The sequence below is a fragment of the Hippoglossus stenolepis genome, chromosome 21, assembly GCF_022539355.2.
Source record: "Hippoglossus stenolepis isolate QCI-W04-F060 chromosome 21, HSTE1.2, whole genome shotgun sequence".
NCBI classification, from domain to species: Eukaryota; Metazoa; Chordata; class Actinopteri; order Pleuronectiformes; family Pleuronectidae; genus Hippoglossus; species Hippoglossus stenolepis.
In genome coordinates, this window is record NC_061503.1 from 6,614,201 (window position 1) to 6,639,315 (window position 25,115).

The 25,115-nt window shown below is 39.8% G+C and overlaps 1 protein-coding gene and 2 non-coding genes across 3 annotated transcripts in view; all 3 read left to right on the forward strand.

Moving 5' to 3' along the window:
• Positions 1–1,490: 1,490 nt before the first annotated feature.
• Positions 1,491–25,115, forward strand: part of antxr1c (ANTXR cell adhesion molecule 1c) — a 38,046-nt gene continuing 14,421 nt past the window's right edge. The window contains exons 1-11 of the mRNA XM_035145756.2: positions 1,491–2,139; positions 13,693–13,764; positions 15,384–15,455; positions 15,766–15,847; positions 15,973–16,003; positions 16,098–16,171; positions 16,382–16,450; positions 17,174–17,254; positions 18,225–18,285; positions 19,943–20,041; positions 20,342–20,411. Coding sequence (XP_035001647.1) covers positions 1,979–2,139; positions 13,693–13,764; positions 15,384–15,455; positions 15,766–15,847; positions 15,973–16,003; positions 16,098–16,171; positions 16,382–16,450; positions 17,174–17,254; positions 18,225–18,285; positions 19,943–20,041; positions 20,342–20,411 — 872 coding nt within the window. The 5' untranslated portion in view covers positions 1,491–1,978. The remainder of the gene's footprint in view (positions 2,140–13,692; positions 13,765–15,383; positions 15,456–15,765; positions 15,848–15,972; positions 16,004–16,097; positions 16,172–16,381; positions 16,451–17,173; positions 17,255–18,224; positions 18,286–19,942; positions 20,042–20,341; positions 20,412–25,115) is intronic.
• trnar-ccu lies at positions 6,103–6,175 on the forward strand. The gene has a single exon. It is a non-coding gene; the product is annotated as a tRNA-Arg (tRNA).
• On the forward strand, positions 6,181–6,252 carry trnam-cau. The gene has a single exon. It is a non-coding gene; the product is annotated as a tRNA-Met (tRNA).

A 25,115-nucleotide genomic window follows, 5' to 3' on the forward strand; every position in this document is an offset into this window, starting at 1 on the left:
GAGGATTTTTATCGAGATTGAAAGTGAAGTGCAGCACACGCACAATCTGCTTCAAGGGTTGTGACACAGTTTCTCAATCCTTGTCTTTTGTGGCTCCATGTGGATCAGACCAAAAGATCTGCTCTGAATGATCGTACTTACATCTATCAAGGACTTGCAATGTGGACTTAATAACAATTAAACAAACAAACAAAAACTCAATCTTCAGTGTTGTGCATGCTCACCAGGTAACCAAGATGAAATGTCGTTCAATTAACATTTGATTTTATATAAGAAATGTAGCCTAGAGTACGTCCCTCTATTCAATGTTTTTGCTGGATACTGTTGTTTCTGTGAGGCATTTGGGGTCACTACTGTCACTACTACTATAACTAATAAGTAATTAAGTAAATATTTTGATGCAGGCCATACATATGAGGTGATACTTGATATGCTGTCAACTTCTCACATCACAATGAGTATTCACAAGTTTAAAAGAGGGTTGTTCAGAAGAAAGAGCTGCTCCCATAGTTAAAAAGACGAGCAGTGCATTCATCCAATCAGAGGCAATCCTTGTTAACAGCGGGTACTGCCCATTTCCTTTAGAAGCTGATGTTGTTGTGTTTTATTGATATGTTGCTGTGTTTTTATTTGTTTTTGTTTTTAAATTTTGTTATTGTGTTTTGTTTATCTGCTTTTTTTTCATTTGCCATTGTGTTTTTTGATTCGTTTTTTTTTTTAGATTAGATGTTGTGTGTTCTGATTGGTTGTGGGTTTTGAATTGTTGACGTTTTATGTTTTGTTGTTGTGTATTCAAAATTATTATTGTGTTTTCTGACTTGCTTTTGTGTTTTCTTATTTGCTGTTGTGTTTTTGATTTGCTGCTGTGTTTTTTGATTGTGATCTGCTATTGTGTCATTTGATTCGTTATTGTGTTTTCTGAATCGTTGTTGTTCTGATTTGCTGTGGTTTTCTGATTCGATGTTGTGTTTAATTGCTTTGTTGCTGTGTTTTTTTAGATTTTTGCGTATTTTGTTTTGCTGTTGCACATTTGAATATATGTTGTTATGTTATGTGTTTTCTGACTTGTTTTGTGTTTTCTTATACGCATTATCTGTTCTGTTATTGTGTTCTCTTATTTGACATTATTTATTTTATATTGTTTGATCTGTTGTGTTATCTCACTTGTGTTTTCCTTTCTGATTACCCATTTTTATTCTATTCATTTATGTGTTGTTGTATTTCACATGTATGGTTGTGATTTGCAGTGCAGGGCCTCTGTGCCTGCTGCTGTAAGACCCATGTATAAAACTGCAGGTAAACACATCGCCTCCCTGTGTTTAAAGTGAAAAGGCAGCTGTACTGAACCTCAGCAGTGTTAAACAGGGACAGTGATATATTCCTCCCAAACTTCTCCAGTGTGCCACGTGAGGGCGGCGCACGGAGGGGATGTTGACCCATTTTCTCCTCTTTCTCTCTCTCTCTCTCTCTCTCTTCTCCCCTTCCTCCTCCTCAGGATGAAACATGAAACCTGTTCCACTTGAGCCAAGTCTGTCCCCGTGGGCTCCCAGCTCCTCCAACTCCGCTTTCACTTGGCTTTTTTTTTCTCACACTCAAAAAACAGCGTTGACACTTTGTCAGGGACGCACAGACACTGCATCGTCTTCTCCTTTGTCTTCTCTCTCTCTCTCTCTCTGTCTTCGGATGTGTTCGTGCGAGCTGTGGGATCGTGAGCCATCTGAAACCCTGATCTGTTTCTCATGACTCCTTTCTTCAGTGGCTGTGATGCGGTGTCACCGGTGATGGCTGCAAACTGAGCACAGCAAACACAAAGAGACGCAGCGCCTGCATCTTTTTTTGTCCTTGTCGCATCTCCTCTCTGTCTCTGGGATGTAAGAAGTCACTAAAGTACAGTTTTTTTTTTCTTTTTTCTTTCTTTTGTTTTACACAAAGGAACTAACTTTTTTTTTTTTTTCACCCACCCCCCCGAGGAGAAACTATGGCGAGACTTGTGTCGAATATGCGTCTTGTTGTGTTTTTGTTGGGATTATTTTTGCTGGGCTCTCCATCGGGAGGTGAGCCGGAGCCGCAGGAGGAGGAGCAGGAGGAGCCGGAGAGCTCCTGTCAGGGAGCATTTGACCTCTATTTTGTCCTCGATAAGTAAGTGGACACCATTTAATGTTCATGATAATGTACATCTCGGACACCACCGGTCTTACAGAGGCTTCCCCTGTGAAAGAAGCTGGCTAAACACCCCCCCCCCCCGAACAATTCAGCTAGCAGCTCCATTTAAAGTTAAAGTTAAAGCCCTTGTTTCAGGTCTTTATTTGAGTTCGAAGACAAAATGGCTGGTTCATCTAAACACATATGAGGTTCATTCCTTCCAGCTTCTGACGTGAACGTTTAAATAAAGTTAGGTTGATTAGCATCTGTGCAGATGTGGTGACGTCATCAAGGAAGCTGACTCGCAAGAGCACACTTTGCTGAATAGGCAAAAAACGAGGGGCCACTGGTTGGATGCAAGTAGCTGATAGAACAATCTTAATAAGGATCGCAATATGATTTTCATTCATAACAATACAAACACAGGTTCAATTTGAATCAATATATTATTGTGCATTAGATCTACCTCGCTTTGCTTTGCCGTTTATCAAGTCTTTGTCATTGTCTGCACATAAAGGAGAGTTGGATTGTAGGGCTGGTAAATGAAGCAATACGAATAATCATTGCAACATAATTCTCATCAATCAAAAGCTTTATTATTTATAGATATAATGCTTATGCATTGTGCAAGCACAGTGAGGAGGTTGAAAATATCATTGATGGACATCAGATTCATTAAAAAAGTTTTGCTTTGACTTGAGAACATGTGAGAGTATCAAATAGAATAGAAAAATATAAAATAAAACATAAAACAGAATCAAAATACAGACAATCTGAGACCTAAATATCATTTTTAGACAAATGTATTCGAGTAAAGTGCAGTGGCACAAGGTGAGTGTAGGAGGATGAATACTGTATCTGTGCATTATGTATGTATACCAGTTCAAAACTGATCCATCTCTTTCTCAAAAATCAAAACCCCATCTTTCTCTTTTCTCATCCTCGACAAAAGAAAGACATTCAGTTTTTCCACAGAAATGGCACTTCTTCACTGGAGGGACTTTTTTTCTTTCCTGCTCTTTACTTAGTGACCGCTCACCGTTCGCTCGCTCATTTCCACTCCCTGTACGCCCACATTGGAAAAATGTTGTGGTTATGTGACATCTTAGTGCTGGACTTCAGCAGCTGGGCTCAGGCTGCCAGGGGGGAAGATAAAATGTTAGAGAAACTTCTGCAGGGCCTGTTATTTTCCCAGTGCATTAACAGTGTAGCTCATAGGCTCTGAAGTACAGTAACATCCTGTTGCTCCACAGAACTTGTCCTCTGTGCTATATGGGGAGTCAAAATGCACAAAAACTCGTAGACTGAATCAATGTGTGACTATCATCGCTGTAACCAAACAAAGCACCATCACTGTAAGACACCTGGGCAGCTTTGAAGGAGGACCTGCTTACAGCACAATAACAACCTTGTTGTGAGAGATACAAAAGTTCTTTTGTTAATCAAACTGCTTGTTTTTAAAATTGAAGTATATTGTTGTATTAGCTCCTCCCATTCCTCCTCCTTCACTTATGGAGCAATGCCAGGAATTGGGAGGTGGAACAAGAAAGGACAGGAAGCAACAACATTTATGGAAAATGTGGTCTTAATTTGGCGGGGATAAAAATGTTGCGCACAGCACCTTTAAAAGTTTTGTGGCCTGATGAGAAGTTTCATGCAGATGAGAAGAATGAGTGACTTGTATAACAGCTTTAATGTGATTGTTTGTCGGGCCAAAGGGCTTACATTGTTTACACTGGTGGGCCCTCAATTAGGATTCTACATGACATGTTAAAGAGCCGAGGGCAACTATGACATCAAGCCATCATGTTGATTTCGCTAAAAGTGCTATGAAAACTCCAACAGGATATCATAATGCAATTAAGATGTTTACACGTCTACATGTTCTGATTTATCGGATGTAAACATAGTCCCTGTAAGATCGTTGTTTTACCTACTGTGCTTAAACAGAACCTGTGAAATGTTTCCTTCTCGCCATTCGATTCCTTTGTAGAAAAGGACACGAACATGGTGGGACTGTAGCCCAGATGTGAAAGGCTGCTTTTGGCTTGTGCTCATTTGGTAAACACTGACACATGCTGCAAATAAGGAAACTGTCTATTTTGTTCAGTGTCAGATGCTATTGTTAGCTCCCCTGTGTGCTCTGGTTCCCACTCTGAGGGTGGCTTACAAGGTTCCGATATTTGTTGTGGACTTCAAACAGAAGGAAGCTCATTACAGACCAACTCCAGCCGACCCTCTACCCCATCCCTCAGGCCTGAGCCGGTTTTATGAGACACATTCTGAACTCTATTGATCCATATGAAAGGTGTAAAGATCAATGTGAGGAGGTTGTAGCAGGCGGAGAAGCAGAGGACGCAGCATACTAAAATGTTGAAAGGTTTTTGCCAGCCTTTCATGTCCATAAAGAACTACTTTGGGGAATTTTTTAACCTGTTGCTGCCTAAACTTAAAATTTTAAAAACAGAGATGATTTGTGTTGAACATTGATTGCTTGGTTGAAGAGCATACAGAGCTACAAGACTACTTCTCGTTTCTCACACAGCCATAGAGGATGTTGGAGCCAATCTCTCATCAGACTGTAAAGCTAACTGTATGGCCATGCTAACACAGCAGCGCTTTGAGCTAAATGCTAACATCAGCAGGCCAACCTGCTCAAAAAGACAATGCTAATATATTTTGTGTAGCAGATATAACATCTACCGTGTTCATTCTCTTACGTTTAGTGTGTTAGTATGTTATATTTCTATTTACTTTTGTTTTGTATATGTCCTATCTGCTAACATGGAGGAGACAGTGTTTATGACCTACTCCAGCCAGCAGGGGGGCAATCAAGACTATTTTGCTTCACTTTTGGGGGACTGTAGTGTCATCCATCTTTATGAGCAGTTTATGGTTCAATCCAAAGAAAATGAAAACTGCCTTTAGCCATTATGCTCCAGTGCCCACTACTGGAATCAGATGCCCTTGCCGATAACATAAGCTTTGAATTTATCAGTTTTATGATGCTTTTATTATTCTTTCTTGAATTGGTTTTAAATGTGCTTTTTTGTTTTTATTCTATTTTTCATTAAACCTGTATTTATTTTAATTTATATTTATTTTTTGCATGATAAGATTGCATTATGATCAAACATGCCTTGCCTCAGAATGAGTGACATGCTTTGGGCACTGTGAAGATGGTCTTGAATTTTACAGTTAGGAGGAGAGTTAACTGCTGAGTTGGCTCATAAACTTGACTCCAGAGACATTTATTGCAAACTCATGATGTCACGTCATGACTCAAGCATGTAGGACAGTGCTCTCTGAGACATACAGGCGGCTGCAGTCTGAAGCATATAGAAGGTAATGACTGCAGGTTGCCAGGTTGAATCTGGGACAGCTGTTACTGAGCTTAGAAAATATGGGATTTAGCAAGACATTATCCTTAACTGCAAAGTGGTGTGGATAACTTAAATTGTATATGATATATACATAACGGAAAGCAGGGTTTTTTCCATTACAAGCTAGACGTTGTAGGCAGTGATATGTCAACAATGATGTGACAGAAGTAAAATGTTGAAACCAGCTAAGGCGAACAGGAGATTGATAAAACATCTGCTCGTGTAAAACAGGGTCAAAATGAAAAAACAAAATTTTTCAAATGCAATCTTGCAAGTTTGTAGATTTTAGGAAAAAGCATGAAAATAAAAGTTTAAAAATAATGTGTCAATTAAATAAAATGTAGGAACATATGGACCAAAGCCACACCTTGCCACCAGCTGTTCACAACATGACAACCTATTCCTGTGTTGTGCTGTAGAGTGTATGGCTTTAATTAGATGCACAGAGAAATGAACTAATTCCACTTCTGTAACCTCAATAAAGACACATAAACGAAACAAGTAGACTCAACAGCCTCAGCACAGGTGTGCTGTGGGCAAATGTGAAAGTCGGAATCCTAACTTTATGGCATCATGTGCCCCAGTGGCCTAATGGATAAGGCACTGGCCTCCTAAGCCAGGGATTGTGGGTTCGAGTCCCATCTGGGGTGTTATCAGCAGAGTGGCGCAGCGGAAGCGTGCTGGGCCCATAACCCAGAGGTCGATAGATCGAAACTATCCTCTGCTATTTTGTATGGAATGGGATCAATAGAAGTACATCTTACATACTCCTATCAATCGGAGCGTTATCATGCTATGCTAATAGGTAGATAAATAGTAAGCATAGCTAGACATGGGGATGTCATTATGCTTGCAGGTATGTGGCCATAAATCAATGTGTTAAACAGAATAATGGTGATAGAGGAAAAGTCAGGATCATCAAGATGATGGTGTTGTAATCCATCGAATAATTATCAAATAATAATTCAGTCTGGACGAAGGTGGTGGACTGACCAACCAACAGTGGATCAACAATGCATGCAAGGATAGAATTGTACATACACCCAAACTCTAACAGCCACTTTTCCGCTTGGACTACACACACTATACACTGACACATGACAGCTGCACAATTCAAATTTATATATATATACGTTTTAGAGTTGGTGTATAGTGAAACCATAACCCTAAAATAGATTGCCCTATTTTGTTATTTGTGTGCATACCAGGATGTTTTCATATGCTAATTCACAGCAGGCGGGCAACATTTTGCTTTTAAATATGGAACATGGCACAAGAGGAATGGTTTTGGGTGTGTGTATATGGTAGATAAAGGGTTTCAAACATGGGCCAAATGCTAATGTTAAATTGTGGAGGAAGTGTTGCTTTCGCTGTGAAATCAATTAGTTAAATACAGATGTGGGATCAGAATAGAGATCAATATATTTTCACACAGCCTTACAAGCTGTTTTCTCCTTTTTCCATTTCTGCCTATGTCTAATTTTTTTGCCATTCTTTCCCGCCTGGCTCTTTCCATTCATCTTTCTTATTTCCAGCAGACCTACATTACCCTACTTGTAGTTAACGCAGTTAAACGCACAAAAGTATTGTGCTGCTATTATTAACAATAATCTTTACGTCTAATCGCTATGATTTCTGTCTTGTCTTTACTTTCCAGATCATGTTTTTATTGTTGTGATATAGTCACAAGCTAGGACTCTGGTTGGGCGTTCGGCCATGATGCCTGAATCCAGACGAGTCAGCGGAAAAACCTTAACTGCAGCTGCAGTCCATAAATACTAAGATATGTCTGGCTGTGGAATGACAGAGTGTTTTGTAATTTGGCGTTTCACAGGGGGTTGCTTTGGTGTTTTCAGCAGGAAGTAGTGTCTTGTTACATTATATCAGTCTATTATATCAGTAATCCAAGCCTTCTCGTAATATTTGATATATGACTGCCTCAGTCAACAGAAAAAAGTGCATTATCAATGACATATTTAGATGATCAGAGAAAGAAATAGAAAAATCTGTATCCTTTGACACACATCTCAAATGCCTCTTCATCATTTGGTTATTCAGTATTTTTTGCCGAACAATTTCTCTCGGTTTTAGAATGGACGTCCAGTATTAGCTCAGAAATCATGCAATAAAGACTTTGGCTGTAAAAGTAGGTTAGTGGTTTTAAACAAACAAATCCCTGTGCCCAGTCAGTTAAATTGGAGCACCATCATTGGATACAGGCCGTGCTGGTGGGGGTAGGCCCAGCTGCTTTTTTTCCCCCCTTCCTTCGACACTTTGAACCGTGAGAACGAAGCTGAGAGCAGCTAAATCTTTAGGCCAATTGAGCTTTTTCCCACATGCCGTCATCCCTGTGCCCTCGGGGACGGAAGTGTCTGTTGGGTACTTGAGAGTGGACAAAGAAACTAAACAGTTACTCCTTGATAATAATCTAAAAAGGCTTAGGATAAGATATGTTTGAGCTGTAATGTCCTTTGCGAGAGTTACAGAATTGCAGGTATAGTCAACGTTAAAATGGCTGCTTTAGGGTCCTATGTTTGAGACGTCAAATTAAGGATCCTTAAACGATATTAAAGACTGAGCCAAGGTTGTGGGCTGTAAAACAGAAACAACAGCTGAAAGAAGCTAAAACAATTTGTCATCCACTGTTTATTTAAAATATTGAAAGGAGCAGCTTTATGGTTGCAGATTGTTTTAACATAATGACTTTTAACAAAGCACTGATGCCAAGGGAACTGGTGTCTAAAGGGCCACACCCGTATGTTTATATGTCTTGGAAATCCCTTTCTTGCATCACAGTTATCAACTTCCCTAACCTAGCTGCCGTGCTTTAATACACAACAGTATTTTCTACTGTTTAAAGCCGTTAGTGGTTAATTTTTCTAATAAATTGGAACGTTTAATTAAGCAGCTTGACCGTATGGATGGCGACGTCTGTCAGTCAGTCAGCTGGTCACAAAGCTGCACTTATAAGCCAATATTAGCAATGTAACACCCTAAACATGCATGTTGACATTAGCAGTACAGCCTGACAGAGCTGCTTCAGTGTGTCTGTAAACTTTTAGTCTTGTTCTATATAGTGAAAATCTTTGTACAGTGCAATCAAACGTTTCAAATAAATTGTCTCTTATGCAACATTCATGTATCAAGGCGACCATTATATCCCCCTTAGAGTTCATCGATACTGAACATCAATATGTGATGTACAAGTGTCTTCTATTTGATTTAAACATACACTGTGCGGAAACATATCTTAACAGGTGGAGAACTGGAAAGTTAGACAAACTTGTGGATGTTTTTTTAAACAGTTCAGCATAAATGTAAAGTCCACATTACTCGAGGTTTAATACCTCAAACATGGGAACACACTGATATGATCCTGGTAGGACAGTTCTGCACTTCATTGGTATGTTTCCATGCAGTATGATACTTTCATACTTTTGTCTTTTTTTCTGGCTCTGTCGTTTTCTCTCCCTCTCTTTCATGCACTCTCCAGCTGACTCTTTTTTCTGCAGTCTGACCCAGTCAGCAAAAAAAACACATTATCACAAATGACTGGGAATGTTTTCATTCTTTAGGTCTTTGTCCCATGTGAGGGAACCAAGTGAATTCCTCTCTCCTCTTTACACAGTCTGTTTAAAATGCAGTAATGATCCAAAATACATCTCTTCATGCCCACAGCTTTTTGGAAACAGTAGATCTGAGCTGAGCATCAGCAGAGGAAATTACGACACATCATAAACAGGACGACGTATCTCTAAACTAATTTACAGGTGCTGGTAGAGACAGTATATAGTTCTGCAGCTCATTTCAGAAAGGCCTCACAACCTCTACTCAGTCAATGTCAAGTTCTTTTGGTATTTATTGGGGGGATTTTTTGTGCCTTTATTTGTGAGTCAACATTAGCGTGGTAACAGGAAACGTGGGGGAGAGAGTTTAGGGATGAAACATAACAAAGATCCCCAGCATGACTTTACCTGGGGACGTTAAACCACCAAGGTCACAAAGACACCACAGCTTTTAAGTTATGAAATACAGTGTTTATCTGTAAGCTTAGTGCTTCTGATCATGGAGACAGAAGCCTGGAGACATTTGAGCTGAAAAATACATTCCATGATGCTTCATAAGTATTGATTCTAGCATCTCCCCAACTCAGGGTTTCACAATTTAGAATATTGTTCCCAGGGAGGGAAAACTGTGTTGGACATTAATTCATATTAGAGATCTCTCATGTTATTATGAGAAGTGCAAAAAAATGTTTTGGATCATGATGAAATTAGAAGATGGCGGGCTGCCACTAGATAATTATAGGAAAACAATAGGAAACACTGCTGAGTATCCTCAGAGCAAACTTCTAGTTTCCTGTCTTTGGTTTGGTCCTTTTCTTTTTGCTTTGATTTTAAATGGCTTATAATGTTTTAAACATAAAATTTGGCAAAGTCTAGCAAGCAGCTGTTATCACTGGCACATTAACAGTTAAGCTGATCAATGCCATGGACCCAGTTTAAAAAAGCAAAATAACCGCAGAGTGATTCAGCAGTAGTGTGCTCCTTGTTTTGGGTGTCAGCTGGTGCTGGTGTGTCAGGGAGGATGTTTTGACCTGTTTGCCAGTTGTCTTGGCTGAAGCAGACTGAAGCAGGTCAAGGAGACACTTGGACAATTTTTCGTCCAATCATTGCCGTGTTTCCTCTGGCAAACAGAACAGAATATAAAGCCAACAGATTTTTCACATTATCTCACTCCTACTCGGCTGCATTTACTGTCATCTCAACGATAAGGCACTTTGTCTTTCCCTTGCTCCGTCCCTCCTTTTCTTCTCTTTTGTTTCTCCTAGCGCCCGAATGGCAGAGAGCCAGACACATGCTTTACATCTTGCTCTGAGAGTCTGTCAATTGAGAAAACACTGTCGCCCCGGCTTCGACAAGTCGCAATGACATAAATTTGAACTGCTGTCGGGTGCAATCACTTCACCTGCACCTCATAACAACCTTCACCTCTCACAACCTTTACTCTCTGTGTCCAGAGCTCAGACATCAGAGCTCAGCTCAGTGTAATAAAATTAGATCAAACGATTGAGGAGGGAAAAAAGGGCAAACGCATAAAATAGTTTCATCAAGAATCATAGAATAAAATGACCCACTTCCTCTCCCAGTAGTGTTTGAACAGGTGAGTGAAACTGCAAGCTAGGTCTCGGTCCCACGACTGGACCCACCTCAGACAACCCTAAGTTTTCCAAGGCAAACAAGAGCTGTGGTGGTTCCGAAACAAAGATAAGCAGCTGAAAACCAAAGGTGGGAGTCCTCAGATTCACCCCGATGTTAAATAAATAGTCAAAAATGATCCCCACACCTCTACATGACTGTTCGCCGCAGTTAAGTTTTACCAGACGTAATGTTCTTCCCCCCCCCCCTCCGCTGTTGCTGTATTGGAACAATCTACACGAGAAACTGGCTCCTGCGATTCCTTCAGGTCAGAGGCTGTTTCTCTGTGTCTGCCTGTGCAATCCTCGTGTGACCATTTCTGTTGATGCCGCACATTCAAAGCTAAACTCCCCTCCAACCCTTCACCTCAAGCTTTTATTTTTTATTTTGGGAGGTTTTTTTTGTTTAGCTTGTAAGGTCTTGTCCTTTTAATGTGCTCCGTCAGCCTCACAGGAATGTGAAAGCCTTGATGTGGGGGAACAAGTCGTGTCATCAGAATAACTGTAACTCAGGAAAAAAATCAGGCGTAAGACGTTAAGTTGACCAACATTTGTATCCCTCCAAGGTAGATGAACAATTGAAGCTTATATAACATGTATATGTTATTGTGGATGCTTTGCTGTAATTGGGGTGGATATTCCAGCATGGGTGGCCCATGGGAACCCAAATCTGATCCTCAAGCTGTGGCAGTTTTGGTGCAATGGTCTAATTATTTCTACAACATGCCTACTTCCTTTGTACCAGCTCGCCTTCAGCTTGTGCAATCAATGTGTTTGCTTTCTTTGGATTTTCTTTTGCTGAAGTTTGACAAGGTGCTGATACTTTTTTTAACCTCACCCAGTCAGCAACTGTTGCTCATTTATGCAGATCTTTCCCGAAAAAGTCAGACATCTCATCGTCTGCAAAAGAAATCCTGAACTAATATATTGATGTCTTAAAGATAATATAAGCGGTCTTGTTGTCTTTTTAAAAACTGGGTCTGCAAGGATACAAAACAAAGTCCATTCAGTCTACCAAACACAACATTTAATACAGAGCCAGAGTTCAGTTTGGCAGGATCAAAAGCCTTGAATGACTAAGATGGGAAAGTCCCTCATATTCCTTGGCTTTGTCTAAACCCCATCCCAGTGTGACCATAAAATGACCCCCCCCCCCTCCACTGCCTGAGCAATAACACAAAAGCCCCACAGGGTATTTGACACTGAATAGTAGATCAATTCCATTCGTTGCAATTCGTTTTGATTTCATGTTTTGGCCATGTACTGTAACTGGTGCTGTTTACCAGCTTGCAGAGTCAATCTCAGTGGGTTCCTGTACCTTCAAAATATTCAAATAATCTAAATAAATTGTGCTGAAAATATAGATTGCTAGGTTGGTTGTAATCTCATCAAATGAACAATTTTTTTTCTTATCATCTTAGCTCAAGGTATGGGAAGCTCACATTTGAGAAATGGTTCCCTCTGTTTATTTTGTCTAGACGGAAATTCTCAGACTGATTTTTTTAGTTTGCTGGGAATTGAGGAACTTACTTCAAGGTAAGCTAGGATAACAGAGTCACATGGTTGCCATTTATTTTTCTAGAACACAAGCATGACCAAATGTGTGTATTACTGAAAATACATTATTTGCCTTGTGACATCTATAGTTGAAGTCATTTGTAGTTATTTTAAGTAAAATGTTAACATTTAAAACAAGAATGTCACTCAGGAGAGCACAAATGTCTACCAAGGCCCAAGCTTTTCCATCAAGATCCATGATTGGCGAAGGTTATTATTCACTTTTGAATATTACTAATTAAACTGCTTCCGTCTTGCAGTCACAATGAAGGTAAAGGCCCTCATCACATTGGGTTTGTGCAGAAACAAAGACTCAGTGGACTGAATTATACTAAATTGAAGTTGATCAATAAATCCAATTTCTCAATCCCTTTGGATAAAAGAATGGTGTTGACCATCTGCCCCACACAAGGAAACAGCAACACATCCATGTTTGCCAGTTAGAGCGCGTCTAATGCAATTACATCCGTTAGTCAGCCCCTAGAATAACATTTAGTCAGCCTCGTTCTTTATTCTATGTCAGCTTCGACCTCTGAACAGGCCTCTAGTTTTACCACAGTGAGTTAGCTCATTTCCCATGTGTCATCTCTCTGGGTCACTCATTAGCTAATGGAGTGACCTGCTGACTGGTCATATCATGAAAGCCCTCTACCTTAATGATCACGCTTAATAAAATTGCTACACACACACACACACACACATGCCCTGCCCAGAGGAAATAAGGCTAGCTCCATAGGGAGTTGTTTTTCTGTACTACTCCAGTTTTATGGAGGTTCCCCTGGGGAGACTGGGGTCTGTTTCCTCCTTCAGGGATTCATTCTGGATCCAGGGGGGGTGCTAAATTACACACCACACCGTGCTACCAGCCTCTTTTATCTCACCAGCACATTACAGACCCCTTTTGTGTAGTGCAGACAAACTGTCTCCAGTTATCCCCCCAAGTTGTGTTTGTGATAAACAGGAAGGTCCATTTTCTTGATAAAATGTAACTTTAATATCCCTTCAACAGATAAACAGTATTTTTCTGATTAGAATGCTTTTCCATATAATTCAATAAAGTCTTGGTATTTTGTTTGAGTTCTTGCCGAACAAATAAATCGTTTGTAACTCACAAAAATGCATAAAATATATTTTACAACTGCTGTCATGTTATCCAAGTGTTCCAGCTAATAAGGACCATAAATCGAGGTTACCTGCTGTTATGCAAACGATATCATTAAAAGCACTGAGCACCTCTGGGATATTTCTTCCTCCTCCTCTTCCTCTCATGTGCTTTGAATAAAACTTACATGTGCATTTCACAACTGTTTTAAACAACTCGTTTGAAGTTGTTTCAGAGATGATTTACTTCAGACATTCTTTCTTCGACAGCTGTTAATGTATTTTAATGATTTCCCCGTGTCCTTTTCTTAGGTCTGGCAGTGTGAAGAATCACTGGGATGAAATCTACTACTTTGTGGAGAATTTAGCTGAGAAATTCAAAAGGTAAGAGGATTTAAAACATGTATTGTGAGTGCATAGGAGGATTGTCTGCAGTGTAACATGGGAAAGGATTCACAACTGGATTGCTCATCTAATGAAATGAAACAGCCTCTTATTGCCTCAACTCGACTTCCTGGAGCCCTGAGATGTAGATGTCTGAAGAGAAACCCAGAGTTTACAAACCAGTCACTCTGGTGAAGTAAAATAAAATCTGTCCCTTCAGCTACAACTGGCCATATGCTAGGTCATTTAGTATCTATGGAGCCGCTTCACTCTGTCTCTGCAGTATAGCCTCACTGATGTCTGGGGTTAACAGCAGTGACTACAGGCTGGGGTCTCTCTGTAGTATATGACCTTGGTTTTACAGTTTCTTTAGATTGATTCATGTAGTACAGTCACCTCACAGCAAGAAGGTTCTTCGTTCGAATTTCGGTTCGGCCGTGGTCTGTCTGCATGTGGGGATTAGGTTAATTGGAGACTCTCAAGGTGTCTTAATGTGAGTGTAAAAAGTTGTTAATCTCTATATTTTGGCTGTGCAATATGCTGCCGACCTGTCCAGGATGTACCCCTCCTCTCACCCAATGTCACCAGGGATTGGCTCCAGCCCACTCCCCCGTGGCCCATAAATGATAAGATGCATAGATAATGCACGGATGGATAGACAAGGTGTTATAAATGCTGTGCAATGGGATGGATGCTTTCAAATGGACAAGGCTAACAAAACTGCTGCAACACTGTAGCTGGACGAGGCCTTATCTTATTTTCATATTTGAGCAAATCAGCTCTATTAAATCCATTAAAACGTATTCTGCCTTTGGGTACGAAGGCAGAATAAAATGCAATATTTCAACAAATGGCCGCATCTGTCCTTCATCTCATTGGTGGTTTTGTTTTGCGTCCGTATTGCCATGGCCATACTTGGAGCCTTTTGGTTCAACCAACACAAATAATCAACTCTCTTCAAAGTTTCAGTTTGAAACAAACATGAGAAAGTTTTAAACATCGCAAACCTGCAATAACTTAATTTGTCTCAGAAACATCACTTTACACATCAGATAGTTGTGTGTGTTTACATGTGTTTAATCTCTTTCTAAATACAGTTTTCAACAAAAATACCAAAATATGAAACATTTTCACATCTGAGGATTCTGGCATAGTTTGAGTGTCAACAACTGAGTCATGGTCACGAACAGGGTGCAAAATCCCACACGCTGGTACCATTCATGGTGTCACTTTGTGTGTAAGAGTGTGGGGTTGAGCTTCAAAACATCTAAATAATCACTTAGATAATATTTGCCAGTTATTTTATGGGGAAAACAATATACCGCTTTCATCTTCCTTCAGCTAAGTTTTGATGTTATTGAAATAATGAACATCAGACGGTGTAGAAATGTTTGTTTTATGAGTACTCCATGTTGTGCAAGGTGGCTCATCACCAGCCAGCAAGCAAATGCTGTTGAGTTTTGCCTTTAGCAGTTACTATCATTCTTTGGTACATCTGATCTGTAACCAGTAAATCTGTTGAGATATTTGTGTTATATGCTCTCCTGGAAAAATTGTGAGCTGCTGAATACTGGATGTGCTGACATTTTCCTTGTTCCACCCCTTTTTTTCTTTTCTAGTCCAATGCTGAGGATGTCCTTCATAACTTTCTCCTCCAGAGCTTCTACCATCATGAAACTAACAGAAAACAGGTAAATGAAGTTATGGCTCATACAGGCTGTTGATATAATGAATTCACTTTAACTTACAAATCTATGCTCTAAAATATGTTATTCTCGCATGATGAAACAACATCTCTTTTTAAACTGACATTAAATCTCTTTTATCACGTTTTCTTTATGCAAAACAACATCAAGTACACATATTTATCTGAAGTGGAAGTATAAAGTTCTGTAAAAGTAGGAAGATACAAGTACAAGTACCTCAGAATCTGACAAATAGGACAAAACTGCAGATTAAATGTATCTTCATCACAAATCTGCTCTGCTGTCTCCTCTGCAGAGTGGAAATCAAAAAGGGGCTGAATGCTCTGAAAAGGGAGATTCCAGGTGGAGACACATTCATGCATCTTGGATTGCAGAGGGTCAGCCTTTTTTATGTTTTTATATTTGTTTAGCTAAAAGCAAAATTCAATTGAATTACTTCTTTTAACATGACGTCTCTGTATCTCCTGTCAATCTGAACATGAAAACATCTTCCTGTTTAAAGGCAAATGAGCAGATTTACCATGAGAACTTTGGTGAGCATCAAACCACACATTTTTATGAATTCTCACTTTAGGCAAAACTTCATTTTGCTGAAATTGCAACACGGCTCTTATTTGTCTTTTGCAGGCACGGCCAGTGTGATTATTGCACTGACAGATGGTGAGCTGCAGGAGCATCAGCTCAGCGATGCACAGCAAGAGGTAACAACTTCATACGGAGGCTGATTCAACTAACTGCTGCAGTTTGATATATAATGTAACAAATATGGGGACCCCTAACCCTAAAAATGTTGAACATTTGTCTTTGAAGTTAACTTATTTACTGTGCCTTTTTGGATGCAGGGACACTCCCATCACTTGAATATCAGTTTTCTGAAAAAATATTAAATGTATTCCTTTTTCTAAAAACAGGGAGAGAGAGCCAGGTCTCTTGGAGCTATCGTGTACTGCGTTGGTGTCAAAGACTTCAATGAGACACAGGTAATACCCATTCCAAACACAACAAATCTGTATTTTATTATAGCTTCATTGTAATTATCTACATGCCAGCTACAATTCACTGTGCATGTACTGAATGATGTGTTTCCAGGGCTGTGGAAATATCCAAAATGCAAGTGAGCTGTAGTGTGGTGGCCCCAGTGCAATTTGGCCAACCCATAATTTAAAATTTCCTGAAAAGAAATCTGGGTGTTTTTTTGTGTACCTCTGTGCTCAGTTCTGCTGCAGACGCCAACACACAATAATTGACATAGAGATGTGTGTGTCGTTAGCTTCAACATGATGCAGATGATGATCCAGGTATTTCCATGATATCTGAGAGCTGCGGGATTGTTCTGGTTGACCTTCAGTAATCAGACACAGTTGGCTTCAACTAGCTCCCTCAAGTGGAGTTCAAGCCCCTCATTACCTGATTGTGAATGTCGTGTGATTATTAATGTAACATAGCACAGTTCCTCCACCTGTACGTTTAAGGCCAATTTGGGCTTGTTGTGAAAATATCTTATAGCAGCCAGAATATTGGGGAGGTTATTCATTTATCATAGTTTCAGACCAACATTCCTGACAATGGTGGAGACATTTCATTTTCCATAATTTTCCTCATTCCCAGGTAATTGATTGATTTATTTATTCTTTTTTAATTACTGTATTCTTCTCCCCTTCTTTCCCTCCATCCACACCTCTGTTTTCATTCTCTCCGTGAAGCTGGCCACCATTGCAGACACCATCGAGCATGTGTTTCCTGTCCTGGGTGGCTTCCATTCCCTCCGGGGAGTCATTGATTCGGTAAATTAACACTTCTCTGTGCACAACCCAGGCAGCCTTGCAGATGACCACATTCATGTATTTAACCCATTAAGACCTAAGGCACTGAATAAAAATGCACTCTTAAACCTAAGCGTTGTTTGAAAACAACCAGCCAAAACCAGAGCGTTTTCTGAAGAGCTGGCAGGAGTGTCAAAGGTTACAACATTTTTTATCCTCAGCCTTTTGAAGTTGATCTAGACATGAAATGAAAAACATTTGGCTTTTATTGTAATCATTGCATTTTCCCTAAACTTAGTGAACAGTTTTAAATAAAACAATTTAGCCTGCAAACTTTCTGATATTCCCTCTTCTTCTGCCTCATGTCTCTTACCGACTGAGCCTTGGGCAGTAGGTCAATAGCAAATGTTGCTCCCCTTGCTAAGATCATCAGCCATAGCCCGAAACGCAAATTTGTTTAGAGTATTTAGGAAAATCACAATGTATTTCATCGATCATATGTCTTGAAAACTATGACATTATTAAACTTGCAAATGCCTCATCTGGCTCTACACTATAGATGTATAGTCGCATGCGGTCTTAAAGGTATATACACGCATATGTTGCATCGGGTCTAAATGTTTAGCTTGTATGTGCTCTACGTCAGTAAGGATCATTTTTACTTTCTATGTGGATATTAAATATCTGACTTAAATATCTGTACATAAACATTAATTTCTCACTGGGATATATGTAGGAAGTTATATCCAGTGGTGCTGCTCAACAACCAGTTTATTTATCTTTTACTGTGCTGATGATGCATGTTTTCAATCTTAACATTACAACAGCTTTAGTGCATCAGACCGTTTGGCGAAGATTTGCTTTTCCAGCAACAGCTGGCTAGGGTTGTTGGAGCCAAGAAAGATCTTGGAGCAGAAAAACACACTATTTTATCAATAAAATACTACGTGTTTTTGGTTGACTCTTCTTCAACTCAAATTCTTTGCTGCAGATCATCAAGAAATCCTGTATCGAAATTCTGGCAGCTGAGCCGTCCAGTGTGTGTGCAGGAGGTGAGAAGATAGAAACACACACTCTCAAGCCCACACATACAAAAGCTGAGCTGGGTCCCTTTGTTGTCAGATGATAGCCAATTGGCTCTGACACAGTGTTTACATGGACACGATTTACATGTTCCAACTAATTTCGATTATGATGTTTACATGTGTTGCTAATAGATTTCCTGTCATATTTGCGTTTACATGTTATGATTATGACCGATGTCAAAATTATGTCCCACTACTTGTTTCCACTCATCCCAGGGCATACGTGGTCAAGCAGTTGGTAACTGTTTTACATTTCAATGTTGCAAAAGGCTTTAAAAACTCCAACTGGATGTTATAAAGTGATTAAGACGTATACTTGTCCGCATAATGTAACTAAGGGCAGAATTCCCCCTAATGTCTTAATTCAAAATCATGGATTTTTCCAAGTATGACCTCACTCCGGTTAATAAGAAAATGCTGTTAACATGTCAGTGTCTTATTCATCGTTTCTCCAAGCCTCGTCATTGTGTTAATGGTCACCTCATCACTCCTGCCCTCACTTAAGTAAATGACAATTCCAGACTGAAAAGTGACCATGTATGTACAACCAGGTCACCCACAGGAAACCCACTGGGACAGAGTCCTGCAGTGGGAATAATGTCAGACTGTGTCATTAAAAGAATGTTTGAGAGTAGCAGTGGTTAGACTGGCTGCAGTTGAATTATAAACTAGACAACATCCTTCATTGTCAGGCCAACAGAAAGATTATGACTTAACAAAGCAACATTAAAAGGCACAAATGAACAGATAAAAGTTGATTAAACATTTTTGGCATAAGCAGAAGGATTTTTACTGTTTTTCACATCTGCTTTTGCATTTTATTAAGCAGTGAATTACTTTTACCATTTAAAGGGGAAAGTATTTCAATTAAATTTCAACAGTATTCACTCGCCTGCTGTTACATCAGGTGCTGTAGTCTTTAGTTCAGTCCTGCAGGTTTATAAACATATAAATCAGAGTATTTCGCTGTGGTACACCCAACACCTGTTCACCGATATTATAACCCTACACATGCCAGATTTATTTCATCAAGATCTCTGCATTCTTTCTTCAGAAATTCCCCCAAAATGTTAAAATAAAAAGCCCTATCTCACAACATTAAAGAAAATGGGGGGAAATATTCTGGATCCCCCCCCTAATCTGGATCTGCACCAAAATTGAATGGGTTGTTCCCTGACCCATTCCTTATCCTTCCTCCAAGTTTTGTCTTAATCCATTTTGTAGTGTTTGCGTACAAACAAACAAATCAACCAACCAACCAACAAACAAACAGACGGGGTGAAAACATAACCAAGTCATCAAAGAGTTGTAAATTAGTAAATAAAGTTATTATAAAGTTTTCTCTTACTGTATTGTCATTTTCTATTGATAGTACGTTATGTTTTCCCTCCTAATGATCCACACTACAGTGCTTGGATTAGATGACTGAGGCCCCATATTCTCAGTTTTATTTTGGAGACACTATTCAAGCCAACTAACTTGAATCATTGTAAGAAACTGTCTGGAGTTTAAGACAGGCCTGCTGGGTGTGAGATGAAAATAAACTCCATGTACAACGCATACAGTTTCAAATGACCCCCAAGTGTTTGAAATGTAATATTGTTAATGTGTGTTGTGTAACCAGAGACTTTCCAAGTGGTGGTGAGAGGAAACGGGTTTCTTCACGCCAGAAACATCGACCAGGTGCTCTGCAGCTTCAAAATCAATGATACCATCACAGTCAGTGAGTACAGCCACTTTCTCATCTTTTATTAACTTGTGTGTTCCTCATGTAAACGTATGGGACAACTAAATAACCTCTGGAGAAAACATAACACATTTGCAGTGAGACTCGTAAAAGACATTGTATGGCAGGAAAACCCTCACATGTAAATGCACACACAGCATTTATACAAAATATCAGCTTTTGGTCCCTGTCTAAAGTCTATATTTATCAATCTCTAGCTATTGCCTGTTTATATAGTGTCTGTAGTTTACAGTTATTATTCAGTACATCTATCAAAACGCTGTCTTTGCCTCCCAGATGAAAAGCCGGCTACAGTAGAAGACACATTCTTACTGTGTCCAGCTCCTGTCATCGATGAAGTTGGAAAGTAAGTGCCTCTTTTTTTTGACCTTATATTTCACACTGCATCCACATGCATCTCAGATCACGTTCTTTGCCTCAAATACAGAGAAACACATGTATGTATACACGTGTCTGTATGTACAGACCGTAAGGAGCCTGCCATACATTAACTCTTTTTATGATCCCTGTCCATGGCTGCATTCCTCTTTTCTACATCCCAGCACAGGTCAGCAAAATATAGTGGGCTCTGTAGGAGCACCGGCACATGTAGCGGTAAACCCCTCACGCATTTGTCCTGCTTCTGTCCTGAATTAGAACTGAGCAGTGGAAACAACAGTAGCTTTCCTGCAAACTAAGCAAACAGAAACATACAAGTCTAATATGACTCAGCTGATAAAATTGCACTTGCTTACTGTGAGAAAACCCACAGAGAATTTTCAACCAACAGTTCTCCACAGCTCTATGAACTGCTCACAGCAGTGTTTTAACACACGGTGTTAAAAGTACCCAGCAGCAGCGAGCTGTATCTCCCTGAGGAGTAAGGTGGAAACCAAAACAGAGCTAAAAATATAAGTCTGTATTGGACTTGGTGGTTGGAGAGAGATTACAAATGAATCCTGCTGTCTGCTGGATGGGTAAATAAGCAACTGACTAAGCAACCACAGGAGCATTAAGGCTCAAATATGGTCACCTTTGATATGTAAACGGAAATGGGCAGAGCCTTCTGTCCAAACTCTGCGTTCATGTTGTGGGCAGTGACATATGTAGGGAAGTGACGGTTACATCTGAAACTGACATAAACAGCATAGATACAAAAATACAAGTAAACAATCCCTGTGCCTTCATACAAAATAACCTGAGTCACGCTGACAAAAAACTTTAATCCTTGCTTTGTCAACAGTATGAACATTTTTGTTACTTCTCCCAATGATGTTTTAATCTAGGTCTGTGTGTTTGTTAGTTAGCAGGATTACGCAAAAACTACAGGATGTGACTTGGTGGACAGATAAAGTGAATTTTTTTGCACATATTGAGATCCGTGAATCAAGACAGAGATTTTTAAGGGGGTGATCTTTATTCACTCTCTATGCGGTAACTAATAGTCTATGTTTGCAGAACATTTCTGTGTACATGGTATTTGTATCTGATCTCAATATGCAATATGGGGATAAAGTGGCCAATCGGCCTTGGTGGATGTATGTACCCTCCGAGTTCCCCTTTAGTTCTAATGAAAAACTCATTGTTGTGCTTCATTGTTTGTTTTTGAGAACACACCAGTTTGGACCTCAGTTGTAATACTGTTGGCTTCAGACTGAGATAAATTAGAAAAAAAGGGATTGTGTTTGTTGGTTCAACATCAGTTCTATTGACGATATGCAAACATGTATTTTTTTCATAATCACAACTATGTTTTATCGCTCACTGAAGAAAAGGATGAAGAAGAGTGGTTGTGAGAACCACTGAGGTTCGTCTACTCGAACGTTCACCACACATTGCCACTCATCGGCTGACGTACTCTCCTTTTAGAGCCCAACCAGGTTCCAACATAAACAATCCGCTAAACCTCTCTGACCTAAAGTCTTTACGGGACTAAAAGTACAGCAGACCACAGAATATATAGTTCAGCTGACGGTGGTTAAAGACTTTAAACACAACGAGAGACAGAGGGGCGGAGAGCACCGGCCTTTCATTGCACACTTTCTTGACCTTTTAAGGGTTCCTGTAATATTAACAATGCAAATTCCTTCATTTTATTCTGCCACAGATGTAATAAATCACATATACAGTTAATAGTTGCTGTGGTGTGAGAAGGAAGGATTGCATTTTAACTGCAGGGGTGAAAGAGTTAAACAAGCTGGACTGACGACTCGGACGCTGAAGCTTTAATCGATACCGTGGAAGAGAGGCAGTGAAACCGAGCGTACGGTACATTGTGTGCCTCGGCTTCTCTTAAACCTCCCGTTAAGTCAGTTCAGTTCTGCTTTTGTATATTTTTTTTTCTGCCTTAAACTTTCCATCACTTCATGCATGAACACTTAACCTCCTGACTCCAATCCCACATTCATCCCTCCCTCCTTTTTTCTCTCTGCCTCCATCTATACTTTTGGTGCCACGGTGGCTCTATTCACCGACTCGCTGGTTGTTCCCCCTCCTCACTCCTTCCCCCCCCGTCCCGCCCGTCTGCCCGCCTGCACATTTTTCTCTCTGTATCTGTCATTTATTTATCTCCCTCTTTCATCCCCTGTCGGTCCTCCGCTCTCCTTCAGCTTCCTCCATGTCCAGTCTTGGCTGATCAAAGCCTTGCAACAGTCGGGCCCCGGCCTTTCAAGTGTGTGGCCATGTGGGTTCGCATGCAGCCTATCTTCTCAGCAGAGTGGAAAATCCTTTCAGAGAGTGTTTCAATGGCTCCACTGAAACCCAGACAAATTAAGTAGGGCTTTGTATGATAAAGCAATGATTTATATTTGGTAGCAAAGATGAGATTTATGTGGTCAATGTCAATTCTCTCAGTTGTTGCTACGTCACACTGGCTACAATTCCTGATCAGGTTCAGGCATAGAATTATTTCATGCTGGTGCAAAATATGAGCTTAAGAAAGAAGACTTGATGTTTAAGGCCTCGTCTACACTAATAAAAAACAAGATATTTTAAATGAATAGTTTCCCTACGTTTAACAAAATATCTCCGTCCACCTTCGTTAACTGTGATGTCATTGTTTCCGAAACACTTTAGTTACATGTACACACAGATATACAGAAACCAGTGTTTGAAAATCTCAACTTTGGAAGGAGCTTGTTAAAATCTCAATGTTAGTGACTTAAAACACCATTTGTGTGTGAGAGGCTCAAACAAAGAGGAAAAAGTTAATCTTGTAAAATGTCCGCCTTTTTGTGGACAGGGCATTAGACTGCCTAAATATATCCAGCTGGAAACATCTGGATGTGACATAATGTTATGTTTTGCCGGTCGTATACAAGAAGAAGACAACCACTGTTAATAATGCAGGCTATGTCAGGGCCCATATTTAAGTGCTTTAACATAGACTTTTCTTTTAAGGCAGGGTGACCCACTCCGACTAATGAATGGCAGATGAATATGTGTGTGTGCACCGTCTCTTTCAAGTGTGTGTGTGTGTGCGTCAGTTCATGCTTGAGCCATCTGCCCTGTCTGTTTCATTTCCCTCCTCAAGAGCTGTCAAGACACTGTGCTCTACAACAAACATTTCCTCCCCACTACTTTCTCCTCCTCCTCAAATTCACACTGGTCTTTTTACCACTTACATCTCTTTTTCTCTTCCTTCAATCGTCAATACAAATCAAAGTGGAAAACCAAGGTGATTGGAGGAGTAACCAAGCCGAGGAACAACTGAACTGTACCAGTAAAGATAAAGACTTTCACTTAATCAAAATGTAACTCAAACCAAACATGAAAAAGACAAAACTGAAAGCTATTTCCTTAACAAAGGGACTTAAACAAATATAAACATTCAAATTAGTGTCATGTGCTAGGATCCTTTCTCCTCTGAGACATACCCTATAAAAGATAAAATTATAAGGTTTGTAAAGTTTTATATTTCCATTATCAAAAAGAGAAAAACCAACAATGGATTAATTGTAGTGTTGCCGGTTTAACTCTAATTAAGTTTATTGTTCCATTGTTGCCCAACATGGACTCTGTAATTTTTTTCCCACATTAAGCTGCCATAAACGCTCAATGCAGAACCAGCTGTGTCAGTCCGCCATAGAAACTAGTCCCCAACGAATACTACATTTACAACTGCTTGTGCAATGTTTGCTAAAAACTACGGTGCCCAGATGTGTGAGGACATTGGTAAAAGCCAAACTGTACACAAGTGGTCCATACATTTGTGTATGTGTGACCGGGCCCTCAGTCGGCAGGTAAGTGAACCAGGCAGGCTAGTGGCAGGCAAATTCAGGGACTAAAGAGACTGACTCCTTCGTGGGCCAAGTCTTCAAATGCAACCTCCGAAGGATGCAGCCCCTGAGAGACACAGCTAGAAGCTTCAGAGTAAAACAGGAAGTAACAAATCCAAAATGCAAACAAGAGATATAAATACAAAAATACAAAAACCAACAATATGACCAAAGATCCAAACCAAATGTCAAAAAGTCAGCATATTCCAAAATGAGTTTCACAAAGAAAAATCTAAAGTTACAACAAGATAAATCAAAAGTTCTAAAGTATTTCAAAAGTTCTAAAGTACAAAGAACAACAAATAACATAAGTAAAACAAACTAATCAATATGTAGAAATACAGAAATTGCCCTTTTCGTTACAAAATGCATTTATTTTTATTTATTTATTCGTATGTCCTTTTTGTCCTTCAAAATAAAGAGGGTAGATCCTCACAAAAATGAATCAAGAAATACTTTTCGTTTGCCTCATCACTACCACGCACAGTCGGCCATGTTGGGATGTTGGAGGAGATTTATTCCATTTATAACAAACTGTCTGTTTTCTTAACCTAAACTGGCTTTATTCGATTTTAGTGCTTTTTATTTTTTATTCTTTAGCTCTTGAAGTCTCAGTCCTTAGGTAGCCAGCTGTTTATCATCAGCGAGCTGCGCGTGCTATCGATAATGAATTTTACCCACCAACCCAACTCTTGTCTCCCTCCTTGCTCCTTCTTTTCAACCCAGACAGCTCTTAGAGTCAGAGTAAAGACAGGTTTATCGGTCACATGCTCTGCTTTCCATCTGCCAGACCT